The following is a 19,383-nucleotide window of genomic DNA, read 5'->3' as shown; positions in this document are numbered from 1 at the left end:
CACGCAAACCCAGCACAGTGTAATATATCATGGCAATATGTCAGTAACTAGATACATTCACTGAACATATCAGTGAATTTGAACAGTTTAATTCCTTGCAGAAATCCAGTACTATCTTCCATTATCCTGTTTGGGATCTTCCTGGTTTCCCTTTTTTTTAAAATTTTTTTAAAAATTTTCTCTCTCTCTGAGCATGTATATAGAATAGCACTCAATTTAGTTGTCTTTACATGTGTAGGCATTTATAGCCCTCTTTTAACTACCATAACGTTCATGCTCTTGAAAAGGATACAGTGCAAGAAAATTGACTGTGAAGGTCATAGCAACATTTCAGTAATACTTTGAAGAGTATTTAGTCATACAATCATGTCGCAGTTGAGACGGACACGACAAACATCAGATTGTGTGAAAGCGACCAAAATGGCTGCAAAAGCCCCTTTATTGTTTTAACAAGCTTTTTTATAACCTTCTTCAAAGTAGGTGTTCATACAGGATTGGTTTACTTTAGTAACTAACAGTTCACGATTGGGTGATAGTTTCTCGCCTGAATCGTCAGGACAGTTCTTCTTATCTTAGTTCTCTAATCTTGTTTCCATGGCACTTCTCGGGACTTTCTGGCCTCTCATGGATACACTGGAATGTCTTCAAGGTTAAATTCTTCTTCAGTTAGACTAGAGGCAGACCCGCTGCCTCCCCCGACAATTCCCCCTTTTTGTATTTGTGCTAGAAATATTGCAGAAACAGTCTTCTGCAGGGCCCTTTGCAGAAGACTGACAAGACATGGCAACATCAAAAGCACAGTCACAATTACCAAGATCATGACCCCCACAGTTTTGACCAGAGATATCAACCATCCAGAAAGTCCCCATCCTTTAAACATCCTTGTAAGCCAATCCAATCCGTCCTCTTCTGTTAGACGCCTCACACCATCCTTCAGCTGCTGTATACTTTTAAAAATAGATTCTGAGTGGTCAGACAAATTCATGCAACATATTCCTTCAAAATCTTCACATCCATGTCCTTGCGCTAAAAGCAAAAAGTCAATTGCAGCCCTGTTCTGTAAAGTAGCATGTCTAACACTATCAACATCAGTTAAAAGGCCACTTAAAGCTAAAGAAGTAGCATTAGTCTGTTTGCTAAGCCAACATCCCAACTTATTCAAAGTCGTTAAGGCATTTGCAACACCAACTCCTGGTGCCAATATGGAGGCCGTTATGATCTGGCCTGGATTCCAGAATTCAACGTTATCTCGACAAGAACTTTCAAACCGATGAACGGTCCTTGGGACTCGCTTATGTTTTCGAGTCATATTCAGAATCATTGACACATTTGGTGTTAATAACGTGAGGCGTCTGAGGCTACACGGGCCTCCATTCAGTTTAGATGGAACGCCTCCCCAGGCACGATCTCCACAGATTAGAAACACACCAGGAGGTAATGCAAGAGGAACAGCAAAAGATCGTGAGATGTTAGTCGAAGTATAATTGCACCAAGCAGTTGAATTATGATAAGCAGCATTAGTTGCATTCACATTTTGCCCTCTCCGTGTGGTGTTATAGGAGTAATTAAAAAACACACAAGCATCCATTGTAACAGAGCCTAGCAACTCTAGCTCTTGGGGTTCTTGCGTAACCTGTGGAAGGTGACTATATACACCATCCCAATTATCTGTACAATTTTTTGAAGAGTTGCAAAGAGAGAAAACCTGAAGGGTTTGTGGGATTGGCCATGTGTCTACTGGCACTCCCACCAAACAGGTGGAGAATGGATTTTCCGGGTTCGCAGTAGAAAGGCACAAGGTTTCTTGATGTGTCATGTTTGCCAAAGTTACCCAGATATTCTGCTTAGGTTGTGGAACTACCCATCCTTCAGCCTGATGCAGGTTCCAGCACAGGCCGAACACACCGAGCAGGAACCCAGCGAGGGCCGGCATCTGTAGAGACACAAGCATAACCCCTGCCCCAGGTTAATAATTCACATGGTCCACTCCACTGGCCAGTAATTAGATCTCTAACATGCACTTTGATGTCTTTTTGCAAATCCTGTTTTGAAAAAAGAGAAGAGAAATGCTGAAAAAGAGGAGGTAAAGAAGAATTATCCCCGTAATGGAGAAAGTTAAGAACATAAACTGCTTTATCTAAACATGCCTGTGGTGGTTCCCCAATCATTCCCCCTTTTTGTTTTTGAAGCTGCCGCTTCAACGTACTATGTGCACGCTCAACAATTGCTTGTCCTGTTGGGGAATGGGGAATTCCTGTAACATGAGTAACACCCCACAAATTAAAAAATGTTTGAACCTTCTGTGAAATGTATGCTGGGCCATTGTCCGTTTTTATTTGGCGTGGTACCCCAAGCATAGAGAAAGCCTTTTGGAAGTGTCGAACTACATCTTTTCCTGTCTCCCCGTTATGTGCTGTTGCTACTAAGGCATGAGAATAAGTATCAATGGAAACATGAACATACTTCTGTCGGCCAAATTCATTTATGTGAGTAACATCACTTTGCCAAATCTGTAAAGCCTGCATACCTCTGGGGTTAGTACCAAAATACACTGGTGTGTGAGTTCCTTGGCAGTCAGGGCAGGCGGCTACAATAGACCGAGCTTCCGCATGAGACAAGCCGAACTGCCGTCGTAAAGCTCGATATCCTTGGTGAAAAAATTGATGTGATAATACAGCTTGTTGCTTTATGTTAGGAACAGTATTAAGAGCCATAGCGGAAACAAGAGCATCTGCTCTGGCATTACCTTCTGTATAAAATCCTGGTAAAGTGGTATGACTACGGATGTGCATGATAAAATAAGGTTCTGTCCGTAGTTGAATACTTTTCCAGAGTTCTAAAAGTACATCAAATAATAATTGATTGTCTGACATGGTCAAAACCACTTTGTCTAGTCTAGAAACTAAGTTAGCTACATATGCTGAGTCAGTTACAATATTTACAGGAACAGAAAAAATAGAAAAAACAACAGCCATTGCACGTAGCTCTACTACTTGTGGAGAACCATTTTGATATACTACTTTGTTGTTCCAGTTGTTGTTTTCATACCATACTACTGCTGCTTTACCTGTTTTTCCTGAGCCATCTGTAAAAACAGTAGGGCCGTTCACTGGTTCTGGGCGGCTTAAATTTTTTTGACCAAATGGTATTTCTCGAGCAAATTTCAGTAGTGGATGTGACGGCAGGTGATATGACACCTGTCCTTGAAAACCCGCCATGGCTGCCTGTAGTTCATAATTATTTGCCAAGCACCATTCAAAATACCAATTTTGAACAGGTAAAACAATCTTAGCTGGGTCACGCCCTGTTAGTTCTGTACATCGTTTTCTGGCTTTTATGATTACATCAGCAATAAGCTCAAACAGTCCAGGAGCAGTTTTTCGTGGTCGGAATGACAGAAACATCCATTCTAGAATGTGCAGTGGGTCATCCCACTCAGAATTCCACTGCACCAAAGCACCAAATGGTACAGTTTTGTCAATTAGTACAAAGAGTTGCACCAATTGAGACAGATCTATTCGAGAAACAAATTTCTCGTGTATAGATCGTTCCACCATGTGAATTACCTTTAATGCTTCCTCAGTTAATACTCTGGGTTCTGTTGGATCATTGGAATTTTTTAATAATTCCAATAAAGGTTGCAGTTGTGAATTGGTCAGTCCGAGATAGGGTCTAATCCAATTCAGAGATCCCATTAACTTCTGTACATCATTAAGGGTTTTAACTTCAAGGTTAAGTTTCACAGGTTGAGGCATTACCTGCCTACCTGTGACTGTTAGTCCTAAATACTTCCAGGGTTCTACTTTCTGCACCTTTTCAGGGGCGATAACTAATCCATAGTGTTGTAATGAATTTCTAGTCACATTCTCCATGTCATTCAACTGCTCCTTGTTGTTTGATGCTAACAGAATGTCATCCATGTAATGGTAACAATAACTGGTAGGGAATCTTTCCCTTACAGGTGACAAAGCTTGTGCCACAAACCATTGACAAATTGTTGGTGAATTTTTCATGCCCTGCGGCAGAACTTTCCATTGATATCTTTTTGCAGGTTCTGCATGATTGACAGAAGGCACAGAGAATGCAAATTTTTCCCTGTCTTGACAAGCTAATGGTATTGTAAAAAAACAATCCTTGAGATCCATGACAATGATTTCCCAATCTTGAGGGATCATGGCCGGTGAAGGCATGCCTGGTTGTAGAGCCCCCATCGTGGCCATGACAGCATTGATCTGCCGCAGGTCATGCAAAAATCGCCATTTTCCTGATTTCTTTTTTATCACAAACACTGGAGTATTCCAGGGGCTCTGAGAGGGTTCAATGTGTCCAGCAGCTAGCTGTTCTGCCACCAATTCTTGCAGGGCCTTTAATTTCTCCATTGGTAGGGGCCACTGATCCACCCACACAGGGTTATTCGTTAACCAAGTTAAAACAAGCGTGGGTTGCCTAACACCCTGCAGCACAGTGGCCCCCGTTAAAAATCCGTAGTAATCTTCACCCCCCACTGTGACAAGCAATCTCTCCCCCATAGATTGAGGGGAGCTGCTGTCACATATGGTTTAACGACTGCTTGTTGGCCCTCAGGATTGGTGATCAGAATTGCCGTAGCTGCTGTTCTTGCTCGTGCGGAGCCTCCCAGCCCCACTACCCCTGTGTCCACATCCTCTGTTGGCCAGGTGGATGGCCACAGATAGTTAGAAATAATAGTCACATCGGCGCCCGTATCTAGGAGCCCTGCAAGCCTTACTGTAGTCGGTGAATGTCCATGATTTGACAGCGTGCACGTCATATGTGGTCGAGATGATGAGACAGTCTGAGACCAGCACACTTGAGGGGGTCCTGTAGAACCGAAGCCTCCATCGCCTCGCAGTCGCTGTTCTGCTTTTGGGACACAACTCAAAAAAGGAACAAGTTGAGCGAGACGAGTACCTTTTGGAATCGTAACAGGTGGATAAAGGGTCGAAACTAATGCACAAATTTGACCCGTAAAGTCAGCATCAATGACTCCCACATGCACGATTAATCCGTTTAAGGTGCTACTTGATCTTCCTATAAGTAACGCACTCAGTCCTCGTCCTATAGGACCCCTTGCCTCAAGAGGGACCTTAACAATGTCTTTTGTAACTATAGTTATTGTGTCGGCGGTGGATACATCCAACCCTGCTGAGCCAGTAGTTGCGGCTGATAGCTGCTCACAGAGGGGATTTGACCTGTTGTCTGGAGGGGATTTGATGTCCTCGCGCGCCCTCTCGCGCTCTTCTTGTGGTTTCCCTGTATCGGTTGCCCGTTAGCATGAAACTTGGAACGACATTGTTTCGCGAAATGTCCCGATTTCCCACATTTATTGCAATTAGTTCCTGGTGGGACAGTCATGGGCTGCTTGCCTGCCGATCTTCTGTTCGGGCAATTTACTTTCATATGACCGTCTTTACCACATCCAAAGCATTTTCCTGTATTTCGCATGTTCATGGCAGTAGCTAAAGCTGCCATTTTATGTTCCACTGTACCAACCTTTGAACATGCGGCCACCATGTCAGGAATAGAAGGATCTCCTGGTAAAGACTGTATTATCTTTTGGCAGTCCTCATTAGCATTATCCTTTGCTAGCTGTTTGCATAACATTTGTCTTAACGTTTCATCTTCTACCTGTTTCTCCAATGCAGCAGATATTTTTTCTACAAATTGCAAAAAGGGTTCTTTAGGACCTTGCCGGATAGCAATATACTTCTGTTTTGGAGCTGCCATTTCCATGGTTCGCTTTAATGCTGTAATCCCTATGTGTTGTGCCTGTTCAAGGACAATCGGAGGCCACGTAGCTTGCAGCTGAGGGTTACTAAATGGTCCCTCGCCAAGCAAGGCGTCTTCTCCGAGTCCTAACCTCGGATCGTCTTGTGGCAGTCGAGCATTATTTTGTGCAGCTGCTCGTGCCATCTGCCTCCAAGTAGATTGAAACACTTGTAATTGTACTGGCTGAAACAGCACTTGTGCGAGATGTGTAACATCATATGGACACAACAAATCTGTGCTGATTATTCGAATAAGTTGCATCACCTCAGGAGAATTGATTCCAAATTTCTGTGCTTTATTCTGCAAATCCTGCACCACCTTCCAACTGATCGGATTGTGCTCATCATGCTCATTTGTGCCTGCAACAGCTTTATAAACAGGGAATGCACCATAAGCCTCTGCTGCTATATCTACAGGCTTTGGACATGCCGGGGTTGGAGAGTATGGGCTGAGGCGTTCAACCAGATCCCAGTTGCCAGCCTCAGCAGCATACTTTCTAACTCCCTCCCAAAATCGATCAGGGGACCTTGGAATTACAGTTACTGTGGATGGAGGGAGAGTCCATGGCTGGGCTTTCTTCACCATGGGTTTATCTGTGATATGTAGAGTTTGTAAAGCCGTGGTTAAAGCTTCTTCTCCCTCACTTTCATTTTCGCTCTCGCTCTCTGGCTCTGTGTTACCCGCCCTATTTTCCTCCTCGGGGGGGGCTGATGGAATCACCCCTTCTGCTGCTGCGCCGCTAGGGGCCGCCGCTGCACCACTAGGTGGGGGGGGCTCCTCATCGCCCCGCAAAATATTTAATGGTGGAGGAGGAGGAGGTGGGCGAGGGCGCGATCTGCTTTTGCCCGTGAGGGGTTTCCTGCCTGCTATTCCTGAGGCTGAGGTATCCACTGCCTTTGTCCCTTTGCCACAGTCCTCCCCGTCATTGTCTTCAGGTCGAATGTCTGTTAGTTTCCCATCAGAGGCCTCACGCTCTATCTTCCATTCCTTTAAGGTTTCACTCAATAAGCGCCATGTGGTTGCCAACTCACATGCCTCTTTTTGTCCTTTAGAGACCTCATCCAATATTTTCAATCCTACTGCTTGCCATGCACTCACACTGAATGCAGTAACTGTTGTGGCTTCAAAGCCTTGCATCTTACTCCATAGCAAAATCTTTTTCAGGCTTTGTTCTGAGGTTTTAACCCCCTTTCTTTTTAATAGGGCTTTCCAGGTAGACAAAATTGTCTCCTCTTCCTTTGTTAATGACTGCCCCATAATTACAGTCCCGTTCCCGGTGGCTCACCTTTTTAGGTGTCGAAATTCAGGTCCGGACCAGGCAGATTCCCTCTGCTCTCAGCTACACCGGGCTCCGTCTCCGCGGCTCTTCCCGCCGCCGTTATAATTCTCCTTTAAATGACCACTTTGCTCTAATCACGTTGCTCTAATCAATCACGTCGCTCTAATTTATCACGTCGCTCTAATTTATCACGTCGCTCTAATTTATCACGTCGGGGTCACCATTTGTCGCAGTTGAGACGGACACGACAAACATCAGATTGTGTGAAAGCGACCAAAATGGCTGCAAAAGCCCCTTTATTGTTTTAACAAGCTTTTTTATAACCTTCTTCAAAGTAGGTGTTCATACAGGATTGGTTTACTTTAGTAACTAACAGTTCACGATTGGGTGATAGTTTCTCGCCTGAATCGTCAGGACAGTTCTTCTTATCTTAGTTCTCTAATCTTGTTTCCATGGCACTTCTCGGGACTTTCTGGCCTCTCATGGATACACTGGAATGTCTTCAAGGTTAAATTCTTCTTCAGTTAGACTAGAGGCAGACCCGCTGCCTCCCCCGACACAATCAGATAAAAAACTAATACACATTCAGAGAATAAAACATCCCCAGAAGCTTTAACATTAAAAAAAAAAAAAAAAGGTATATCTATACAGTAACTGAATTTTTTCAGTTGTCATCCTTTATATTTAGACAATCTAAGTATGATACTCTCTGTGGATGTAACGTCAAAGATGTCCTCCAGATAGGGTTGTTGTTTTGGACCTGTTTAACAGATAACAGAGATGAAATAGCTTTACTGCTGGTCAGAAAAGACTCAATCCTCATGTTCCTACTTAACTTCAGAGGGACAACATGTAAGAAAAAGAGTTAGAAGATCAGGCAAAAAGGCATCTTCCTAGGATTGACCTACTTTCAAAGAATGGGTGGTAATACAACTGGAGTTTTAGATATTCTGAACCCTCTGTGTCATAATTTTAATGGTAGGGTAGTTGCTGCTTGCTTTAATGAATGAACTATAGAATTTATAAACTATTTTTTATCAGGATATTCTGAACCCTCTGTGTCATAATTTTAATGGTAGGGTAGTTGCTGCTTGCTTTAATGAATGAACTATAGAATTTATAAACTATTTTTTATCAGGATTTTAATGAACACATGCATGTCAAACAATATTTTACTGGCAAATTATGCCTGACAGTTTTTATTTTTCTTTTAGAAACAATAATTGTTGAATATCTAGATTAAAAAAGTCCAGAAGGTGCTGGCTGGCAGTTGACTCATTATTTTCAGGAAGACTTCTTAAGTAGAATATGATACTGTCCAGGATCCATGGAACTGGGTTAAGTTGCTACATCAGACTTTGTCAGCTGACTTCATTGTCACTCTTTTTTCAGTGTTAATTCAGATATATATGTACAGGCTGGCTATGTGCATTGCAAGCATAGTCTTTAAATTGTGATGACCCTTTCAGTTTAAGGTCTGGTCCACAATTCTCTGAGATCTAACTCTAACCTAAACATTAGGAGGGTGCACAGCAAGCTTGCTACCCTGGACTTCAGGATAGCAGAGTTTGGCCTCTTCAAGGATCTGCTTGGAAAGTACTGTGGGATGAAGTCCTGGAGGGAAGAGGGGCACAAGAAAACTGGTTAATATTCAAGGATCACCTCCTTCAAGCTCAGGAGTGATGCATCCCAGCAAAGAAGTTAGGTAAGAACACCAGGAGGCCTGTGTGGATGAACAAGGAACTCATGGATAAAATCACAAAAAAAAAAAAAGGAAGCCTATAGAGGGTGGGAGCAAGGACAGAGCACCTTCAAGGAATACAGAGAAACTCTCCCAGCATTCAGGGATCAGGTTAGGAAGTCCAAAGCCCTGATAGAATTAAATCTGTCTAGGGACACCAAGGGCAACAAGAAAAGCTTCTATAGGTACGTCAGTGATAAAAGAAAGACTAGGGAAAATGTGGGCCCTCTCCAGAAGGAAATGGGAGACTTGGTTACCCAGGATATGGAGAAGGTTGAGGTACTCTATGAATTTTTTGCCTCAGTCTTCACTGGCAAGTGCTCCAGCCACACCGCCCAACACACAGAAGGCAAAGACAGGGACTGGGAGAATGAAGAACTGCCCACTGTAGGAGAAGATCAGGTTTGAGACCACCTAAGGAACCTGAAGGTGCACAAGTCCATGGGACCTGATAAGATGCATTCGTGGGTCCAGAGGGAACTTGCAGATGAAGCAGCTAAGCCACTATCCATCATATTTGAGAAGTTGTGCCTGTCCAGTGAAGTTCCCACTGACTGGAAAATAGGAAATGTAACTCCCATTTTTAAAAAGGGAAAAAAAAGAAGCCCCCAGGGAACTACAGGCCAGTCAGTCTCACCTCTGTGCCCAGCAAGATCATGGAGCGGATCCTCCTGGAAACTATGCTAGGGCACATGGAAAATAAGGAGGTGATTGGTGACAGTCAACATGGCTTCACTAAGGACAAATCATGCCTGACAAATTTGGTGGTCTTCTACAAAACAGTTACAGCATTAGTGGAGAAGGGAAGAGAAAATGACATCATCTACCTGGACTGGTGCAAAACACTGTCCCGCATGACATCCTTGTCTCTAAATTGAAGAGACATGGATTTGATGGACACTTAGTGGATAAGGGATTGACTGGATGGTCACACTCAAAGAGCTGCGGTCAACAGCTTGAGGTCTGAATGGAGACCAGTGATGACTGGTGTTCCTCAGGGGTCAGAATTGGGCCCAATGTTATTAAATATTATTGTCGGCAACATGGTTTTCTGGTTTAAGTCCAGAGCAGAACTGAGCACCACATGGCCACTCGCTCTCTCTTCCCACCCAGTGGGATGGGGAAGAGAGAATATATCAAAAGGCTTATGAATCAAGACAAGGACAGGGAGGGATGACCCCTCAATTATGGTCATGGGCAAAATACAGACTTGACTGGGAAAGAAAGATCATCAATTTAATTTGAATATCACCACCACCACTAATTTACAAATCAAATCAGAATAGGATAGTAAGAAATACAACTGTATCTCCCTTCTTCCTGGGCTCAGTTTTGCTCCCAATTTCTCTACCTCCTCCCCTACAGCAGCTCAGAGGGGCAGGGGATGGGAGTTGCAGTCAGTTCATCACCTGTTGTTTCTGCTGCTCCTTCCTCCTCAAGGGGAGGACTCCTCACACTCTTTCCCTGCTCTGGCATGGGGTCCCTCCCACAGGAGACAGTCCTCCACAAACTTCTCTGGCATGAGTCCTTCCCATGGCTGCAGCTCTTCATGAACTCCTCCAGAGTGTGTCCCTTCTGTGGGCTGCAGTCCTCCCAGCAACAGACTGCTCCAGCGCAGGCTTCCCTCAGAGTTATGGCCTTCTTTGAGCGCAACCACCTGCTCCAGTGTGGGGGCCTCCACAGGCTGCAGGTGGGCATCTGCTCCACCAGTGACCTCCATGGGAGGCAGGGGGTCAACCTGCCATCTCACCATGGGCTGCAGGGAAATCTCTGCTCTGGTCACCTTTCCCTCTTTCTCCTTTCTTCAACTGACCTCAATGTTTGCATAGGTATTAACATTACTACTTCTCTTCCTCTTAGGTTCCCTTTCTTAGATATGTTATCACAGAAGTGCAAGCACTGTCACTAATTGCCTCAGCCAGAGGTAGGTCTGACTTGGAGCCAGAGTAGCTTCGAGAAGCTTCTCACAGCAGCCACTGCTGTAGCCCCCTTCCTTGATACCAAAACCCTGCCACACACAAACCCAGTACACACAGACACTAGGATTGAGTGCACCCTCAACAAGTTTACCAATGACACCAAGCTGTGTAGTGCGGTTGACACACTGAAAAGAAGGGATGTCATTCACAGGGACCTTGACAGGCTTGAGAGATGGGCCCATGCAAACCTCATGAAGTTCAACAAGGCCAAATGTAAGGTCCTGCATGTGGATTTAGGCAATCCCAAGCACAAATACAGGTTGGGTGGTGAGTGGATTGAGAGCAGCTGTCCAGAGAAGGACTTGGGTGTATTGGTGGATGAAAAATAGACTATGAGCTAACAATGTGCACCTGCAGTTCAGAAAGCCAAACATATCCTGGGCTGCATGAAGAGAAATGTAGTCAGCAAGTCAAGGGAGGCAATTCTCCCCCTCTGCTCTGCTCTCATGAGACCCCAGTTAGAGTAATGTGTCCATCTCTGGTGTCCCCAACATAAGAAGGACATGGACCTGCTCAAGCTGGTCTAGAGGAGGCCATGGGGGCTGGAGCACCTCCCTTATGAGGACAGGCTGAGACAGTTGGGGTGGATCAGCCTAGAGAAGAGAAGGCTCTGGGAAGACCTTACAGGGGCCTTCCGGTACTTAAAGGGGGCCTACAGGAAAGATGGGGAGGGACTCATTATCAGGGAGTGTAGTGATAGGATGAAGGGTACATTTTTGAACTGAAAGAGGGTATATTTAGATTAGATATCAGGAAGAAATTCTTTACTGTGAGGGTGGTGAGACATGGGAACAGATTGCCTAGAGAGATTGTGGATGCCTCCTCCCTGGAAATGTTCAAAGTCAGGTTGGACGGGGCTTTGAGAAACTTAAGTTAGTGGAAGATGTCCCCACCCATGGCAGGGGGGTTGGAACTAGATGATCTTTAAGGTCCCTTCCAAGCCAAACCATTCTATGATTCTATGTTTCTATGATTCAATGATTTACCTCCTCACACCATCTTATATGTCAGTTCTTTTCCAATTAGTTCCCCAAAGTTAGGCATGAATCTTTAAAGTCATAATATAAGTCCAAATAGGAGAGGATGGATTGACTCACTGAGCATAGTTTTTTTCCCATCTTTAAAACTTCTGTCAGTTTCAAGAATTTATCTTATCTTGCTTTTCTGTTACTGTTGTTTTGGTGGTGACAACTGTGCACTGAGGAATTTTCCATAGTTTTCTAAAAGTTTCCTGAACAAATAAGAGAAAAAGTGAATGTTATTAACAAAAGTGGAAAGGAATTTTCACAGACGAAAATGTATTTCTCAAGTGTAATGCTTATCTCTGTCAAGTGTTAGAAAATGGCTGCAGGCAATGGCATTTCTTAGGCCAATATTTTTACAATGGAATAACTGAAAAATCTAAATATAGAAGTCAATTAACTCTAAGTGTAACATTGTTTCGTCAGTTAGATGATATATTTTGGTCACAGAGGGGAGTTTTCAGAAGGTGCTTAGCTGCAGTATAGGACCATGGTTAATTGTCTTCTGCAGAGACTGAAAGTCTATGCCACTTGATTTAAAGCGTATAGCTGATAGATTAATTTCCCCAGTATCATGGAAAATCTTAAAAATATAATTCTGTTTTCTAAACTCTGACGTCCTCAGCAGCATACAGCTCTGGGTACCCTATGCATTAGATTTTCATTTTGGTTAAGCGGTGAGGTACGTAGGCTTAAGTGTAGCTATGAATATATCCATTTATAATTATATACAAGTTAAGCCTTTTATCAATAGTAAGGTCTTTACTTTGCAATGGTTGCCTGTAAAAGGAGGTGAGAAGGTCTGAGTTTAACCTTTTATCATACTTAAATAACCATTCAGAATGTCTTTAGATTTCCCACTGCTCGGGGTTAGTAACAATGATGTGCATTGACTGTTCCAATTTTTCATCTTATCTTTAAAATAGGACAAAGTAGAGTTATTGATTTTTCTCAAGACATATTTTACCTTTAGAGCTTGCTTTCTAATTGATGAGCAGTTCATGACATGATCAAAAGTAAAAGCTTAATGTCAAATTTCTGAACAGTAATCTGACATGAACTACTAAGCCTATTGCGTAAGCACTGTATTTCTTCTATGCCATTTCTCTAATGTTGATGTGCTTTTTCAAATCCATTGACATTATAACAGACAGTATTAACCACAGCAAGCACCCCTTCAGAATTCCTGAAGGAATCAAAACAAGAGTGTATTTACCTATTGTGACGGTCCAACAAAGTAGCAGTTGATGCCTCAAACATCCGATGAGGAACTTTGACAAAGAAGACGGTCTCTATGGAAATGTCAGAGTTGTGCAGGTAATGACAGGGAGTTTTGGCAAGAGGTGGGGGCCTGCGGAGGTGGGACCACATCTCTCTGAGGCTGGACTTCCCTACCTTGAGCAACTCTGTGAAGAGCCAATGGGGAGGCCATTTTCACAATGCATTCACTAAGAAGAGGGGTCAGACGGTGGTCATACCGACAGGAAGGGGGGAGTAGCTCCCCAATGAACCCCGAGCCCACAGACCCATTTCTAGAAGGCTCTGAAGGTACAAACTGCGCATGCACTGGAGCTGGGAAGGTTCTGGAAGCACGAACTGTACATGACACCTAATTAGCCTAACAAATCCAAATACCCACCCAGAGGAGGGGCAAGGGATTACAAAAGGACAGAAATTGAAGCCCAAGCAGTTCTCCTCTGGAGCTGGACATGCAAGCTAGCTGGACCAATGCTGGAACCAGGACTGGTGAAATCTTTCTCTTTTTCTTTCCTTTCCTTCTGTTTGCTCTCCTTTCTCCTTTCTTGTCTTTTCTCCCATTCTCCATTTTCCTCATATAGGGCTTGTTGGGACATGTTATAGAGCTTGTTGGGGCATGTTGTATGATTTAAAGCTTGTTGGTGTGTGTTATATGATTTAAAGCTTATTAGGATATGTTACATGTTGTATGGTTTGTCGGTGCATTTGCGGTTTGTCAGTATATGTTGTAAGCTTTGCCTCAGCCACTGTTTTCATTTTATTTGTGATTTTGGTTGTCATTCAAGTTTTGCCTAGCTGCTATACTATCCATTGTGCCACTGCCACGTTTCAAGTAAACTTGTTTACTGAAACCTTTCAGGTGATTGTTTTCACTTGTTGTATCATGCAGAGAATTAAAAACAACCTCACCCTAGCCCACAGAGTAGGACAGGACACCTATCTTGCTAATATAATTCCTTCAATACTATTTAAATGTGTGTACAGTTGATTAATATATTCTTCTAATTCCAATAATTGTGATGAAATAAAATATTATTTGTTTCTCTCAATATGTCAATATTTTAAAATGGTGTTCTCACCTTTGCATTTGAGAAGTCAAAGCTTAAAAAGCTCATTCTTGCTTCTTTAGGGCATATATTCACCACTGACTTCCATTTTCTAGAGGTAGATTGTTGGCTAGCTAAAACCAATCTTGCAGGCCCTAAAGCTGCCAAAAGATCAAACTCAGGTCAACAGGCATGACAATATCCAAAGGGAAATGGTCTAGTCTAAACAAACTTGGTACAAAGGACTTATTCTTGCTTTACCAAAGCTTATTAAACAGGTTACCCAGCAGTCCACTCATGGCTCATCTATGCCCCATCCAAAAATTTTATTCACTTAGATCTGTTGACATGGAAGCTATGCAATATTGTATAGACCAATTCAACCAAAACAATAGAAATCGGCACAGTAAATTTGAATAGGTCTTTGCTAATGTTGATGATTATAACTTTATTGATAATTTTATTTGCTGAAGTACAGGGAAAAAAACAACAAAAAATTAGCAAAAATCATTCTGTATGTTATAAGTTAACTTTCATCCTTGGGAACTTAAACAAGCATTCACAGTCTTGTACTTCATCCTATGAGAAACAAAATAATCAAATTTGCTATCAAGTATATTGTATCTATCCACAGTTATGAAAAGGAGAATAAGTTTTGTACATGCACATTTTAATTAATGGCTTACTATTGAAAGCATTTGTAGCCTAATTCTAAATGTTACCATTTCAGTTACCAGTTTCAGCCAATGAAACATTGACCATCAAAGCAATATTTTTAATACTTAATATATTATATTTTTCAAACACTGAATTCCTTTTTTTTTTTTTTTTCCCATTAGTAACATTTACAGGGAATTGTGGAGGAAAAAATGGAAAATAAATACAGAAACATTGGAAGAAATGAAGAATAGTGTAATGATTATTTCTATAAATAAATCTGAGCAGCAAATTATGTAGTCAACAAAACAAGATGGAGTAAAAAACCAATTAAAAGAAAGTAAAAGTTAAGAAGACTTTCTTGATTAGTTTCTGTTAGGCTCTGTTGCACTAGTCAGTCTTGAGAAAGAATTCAGCTAGACAGTCCTTTTATGAATTCATGTAGTGGTAAAGAGGGTCCTCCATGTGTGTCAGTAGAGCAGAAAGATTAAATAGCACTAAGTTATGGGATGTCATTTTAGGACTGATTCTACAGAAAATAAAAATAAAAGCAAGACTGAATTAAATGCAAGCGGATCAGCTGAAAGTTGTGTTTCTAGCTTTAAACTTCAAAAATAGCTTGAGGTCATCCAAATCTGAGTTTCACTCTGCATGAAATATTTGTGTATACACATGTATTCCCTTCCATTTTGTTTTATATTTCTGGCATCAAACACCTATACAGACTTAAAGAAAGTAATCCTTATAACAAGAGGAAAACAGCGAGGTTTTACAGTGAGGACTGGTTTTAGATGCATGTGTCTGTGTTGTATTTTCACACTTGCAAAAGAATAAAAATAATCTGGTTTATATTAAGCAGGAATCACTTCTTTTAAAAAAAGACACTATAAAAATTATGCACTCTCAATTTTAGAGTTTGTAATTGCTTGATGATTGCTTCAACAGCATTTTGTTCAGTACAATCACTGGTTTACTGGCATAATTGAGATTAATCTGATTATTAAAGTGATTTCTTGCAGCAAGGTTTTGTTGGGTTTGGGTTTTTTTTTTTTTCATTCAGAGTGAATTTGGAACAAGCTAATGTAGACTTCATTGAACTACTGATTACATTTTCTTTCCAAATGAAATTCTGAAGGAAAGGATTTGATTACTAGCTTGAAAGATGAGACATCATGTACAATTTGTATGTTCCAAGATAACAGCTTTATGGGTACAAATAATTGAAATTATAAATGTTCTAATATTGATGTGTAGAGACTATACAATGGAAGGAGATCAATAACATACCTGTCTTTCAGTAAGTTCTATAAAAACTAGCTGAAGAAATATACCATCATAAACACTTGAATTAGGAAAATTAAGCAAAGTAGTCACCATTAAGAAGTGGGTGAAATACAAAAGCAATTAGTTGTTCTTCAGTTGTTGCTTTGAGTTCTGGAGTAAAGTGCCAAAGAAACAAGGTACGGCTGGTAATGAGAATCTTAAGTACCAACAGATGCCATTCTTTGACTGAAATGTTATGTCAAATCAGCCAGGGATGAGGGCATGAAACTTGCTGATTACACATTTTCTGATATAATGTTAATTAAAGCCATCCATGCTGAGCCAGATATATTGTATAGATAGATGACATGAATAGTCAGTCAGCTACTGTGTGGTGAGCTAGTGCATTGAAAAGACAATTGAATTATCTGGCCTGAGAGAGAAGCAGTTTTTACATTACCTGGGTTTAATCAGCTAGCTATATATATAAGTCTACTGAGCTTAACTGGTGCATGTCGTACTGTCACCCTCAACTATGAAGAACTCAACATGATGGTAATACCATATTAGCACCTCGTGTTTTGGGCACAAATTCATTATTTGATGCTCATCAGTTCTCCTGTGTAAAAGTATATTTCAGAGTAACACTGTCCACAGAATATGAATCTACAAGGTTTGGTGTGTACATGAGGGAGCAACCCTGAACTTAAAAGAAAACAAAAGCTAAACAGATCACGAAAAGAAACTACAGAAACTCGGGGTCAAACTTGTTAATTAATACACAGCATATTTTCCAAAACTGCTGGGCCCAGAGGGTGTAACCTGCGGCAAAGTCTAATTGGAGGCCAGTGACTAGTGGTACACCCAAGGGATAAGTGCTGGGTTCAGTCCTGTTTAACATCTTCATTAGTGATCTGGAGGATGAGTTACAGTGTACCTTAAGCAAGTGTGCAGAGGACACAAAATCAGGAGGAGTGGCTGGTATGCCTGAGTGCTGTGCTGCCATCCAAAGGGACCTTGACAGGCAGGAGAAAGGGGCCAACAACAACCTAATGAAGTTCAATAAGAAGTACAGTGTCCTGGAGCCCTGCACTTGGGGAGGAACAACCCCATGCACCAATGTATGCTGGGGGCAACCCAGATGGAAGACAGATTGGCAGAAAAAGCCCTGGGGATCCTGAGGGACACCAAGTTGAGCATGACCCAGCAATATGTCCTTGCTGCAAAGAAGGCTAATAGTCTTCTACGCTGGATCAGACAAAATACTGCTAGTAGGTCAAAGGAGGTGATCCTCTCTGCTGAGCACTGGTGAGGCCATACCTAAGCAGTACTGTGTCCAGTGCTGGGTTCCCCAGTACAACAGAGACATGGACATACTGGAGAGAGTCCAGCAAAGATCCACAAAGATGATAAAGGGACTGGGTCGTCTCTCTTGTGAGGAAAGCTCGAGAGATCTGGTACTGTTCAGCCTGGAGAAGCTAGGTAGGATATAAAGAAGGTAGGATCTGAAGGTAGGATGTAAAGATGGAGCCAGGCTCTTTTCAGCGGTGCCTAGTGACAGAACCAGAGACAATGAGCACACATTGAAACACAGGAGATTGTCTCTGAACATCAGGAAACACTTTTTGGTACTGTGAGGATGACCAAGCACTTGCACAGGTTGCCCAAAGATGTTGTGGAGTTTCCATCCTAGGAGATATTAAAAATCATCTGGACATGGTTCTGAGCAACTGGTTCTGGATGGCCCTGTCTGAGCAGGGAGGTTGGATGAGATGACCTTCAGAGGTCCCTTCCAACCTCAACCTTCCTGTCCTGTAGTTACTTTTACTTCTGTTTTGTTTGTTTGTTTGTTTGTTTGTTTGTTTGTTTGTTTTTTTAGTTTATCTTCATTGCTTGCAATTGGTATTATGCCTGATAATCTTTAAATAAGAGTACATTCATCTCAAGCTTTTCACTCCCCTCCTTTCATTCTTTTCTCCAGAAGATATAGAATCTCCAAAGAACATGAGAGAACATTGTGATATATCTGGGCTGCTCACAAGAAATTTTACCATTCTTATACAAAGTTTGTTAAAACCAAGTGTGACAGTGTGACAAAATCATAGTTAATGTCTCAAACATATGACAAAGAACTTTGGTAAAGGAGATGGTTTCTGTGGAAATGCTGGAGTTGTGCAAATGACAGGTAGATGTAGTGAGAAGACAGGGTCCCACAGAGGTGGGACCACAATTTTCTGAGGCTCAACTTCCCTATCTTGAGTGACTCCATAAAGATCCAGTAGAGAAGTAATTTTCATGATACATGCACTGAGAAGAAAGGTCAGGCAACAGTCATACCTGCAAGGAGGGGGGAGTAACTCCGTGATGACCCCCAAATCCACCAACCCATTTCCAGAAGACTCTGAAGGTACAAACTACGCAGGCACCACAGCCAAGAGGATTCTAGAAGCATAGACTGTGCATGACATCTAATTAGCCTAATGAGTCTGAGTGCTCGCCTGGAAGAGGCGCAAGGAATTATAAAAAGACAGGAATCGAAGCCCTGGACATCTAGACAGGCTGGACCAATGCTTGACCCAGAAGTGGTGAAATATTTATTTCTTTTGCCTCTCTCTCTCTCTTTCCCCCACCTCCTTTTCTCTCCCATTCTCTACCCCTATATCCCTGCATATATGGCAAGGTTTGCCAGTGTGTGATTTATGGCTTGTTGGTGTATGTATAAGGTTTGCTGCTTGTTGCAGAGGTTGCAAGGCTTACTGACAAATTTTCATGTCAACATCTGTTGTGAGCAAATAAAAGCTGAGTTTTGTGAATTAAAGAATCCCTGGTGATGTTTCACCTTAATACTGACCTGGGAATCAGAGAATCTGAGTCATCATACTGAGAAATTGGGATGTGACACCAAGTCTGGACTGTACCCACTCTATCAGGTTGATCTTCTTACTGACAAAAGATGTAAAAGAGCAAAATATCTGTATTAAAAATTTTTAAAACAGCCCCCACCTCCCCCCATATCCCCCCATATTTTGGATGAAATTGCCAAAAGATTGTGAATGGATAGACATTCTGGGACTAAGAAGTTGAAGAATAATTGAATTATGTTACTAGACATATGTGGACTATTTCAAGCAACTAAGTCACAAGATGAAATTCTAATTTTTTCCCAATTATTATTTTCCAGACCTAAACTGACATAAAGCTGAATAAGAAGATACAAGAATGAGAGAAGTTACTGCACTGCCACAAAGTTCAGTATTCAGTTGCTTAAGTATACAGGACAACATAAAAAAATTGGGTATTTTCCCCCCTTTTTAAAAATGCAAATAAGGAACCAGATCTGTCTTTATCCTTC

The 19,383-nt window shown here is 41.9% G+C and overlaps 1 protein-coding gene across 1 annotated transcript; it reads right to left on the bottom strand.

Annotated features, from left to right (window-relative positions):
* Positions 1-414: 414 nt before the first annotated feature.
* On the bottom strand, positions 415-7,143 carry LOC141940168 (uncharacterized). The gene is made up of 3 exons (XM_074860940.1): positions 7,073-7,143; positions 4,748-4,895; positions 415-1,933 (listed from the first exon to the last, which is right to left on the bottom strand). The coding sequence occupies exons 2-3, from the start codon at positions 4,787-4,789 to the stop codon at positions 623-625; spliced, it is 1,353 nt and encodes a 450-aa protein (XP_074717041.1). The 5' UTR covers positions 4,790-4,895; positions 7,073-7,143; the 3' UTR covers positions 415-622.
* Between the last annotated feature and the right edge of the window lie 12,240 nt (positions 7,144-19,383).

The sequence above is a fragment of the Strix uralensis genome, chromosome 2, assembly GCF_047716275.1.
Source record: "Strix uralensis isolate ZFMK-TIS-50842 chromosome 2, bStrUra1, whole genome shotgun sequence".
Lineage (NCBI taxonomy): Eukaryota > Metazoa > Chordata > Aves > Strigiformes > Strigidae > Strix > Strix uralensis.
This window is presented reverse-complemented; position numbering and strand designations above follow the sequence as displayed.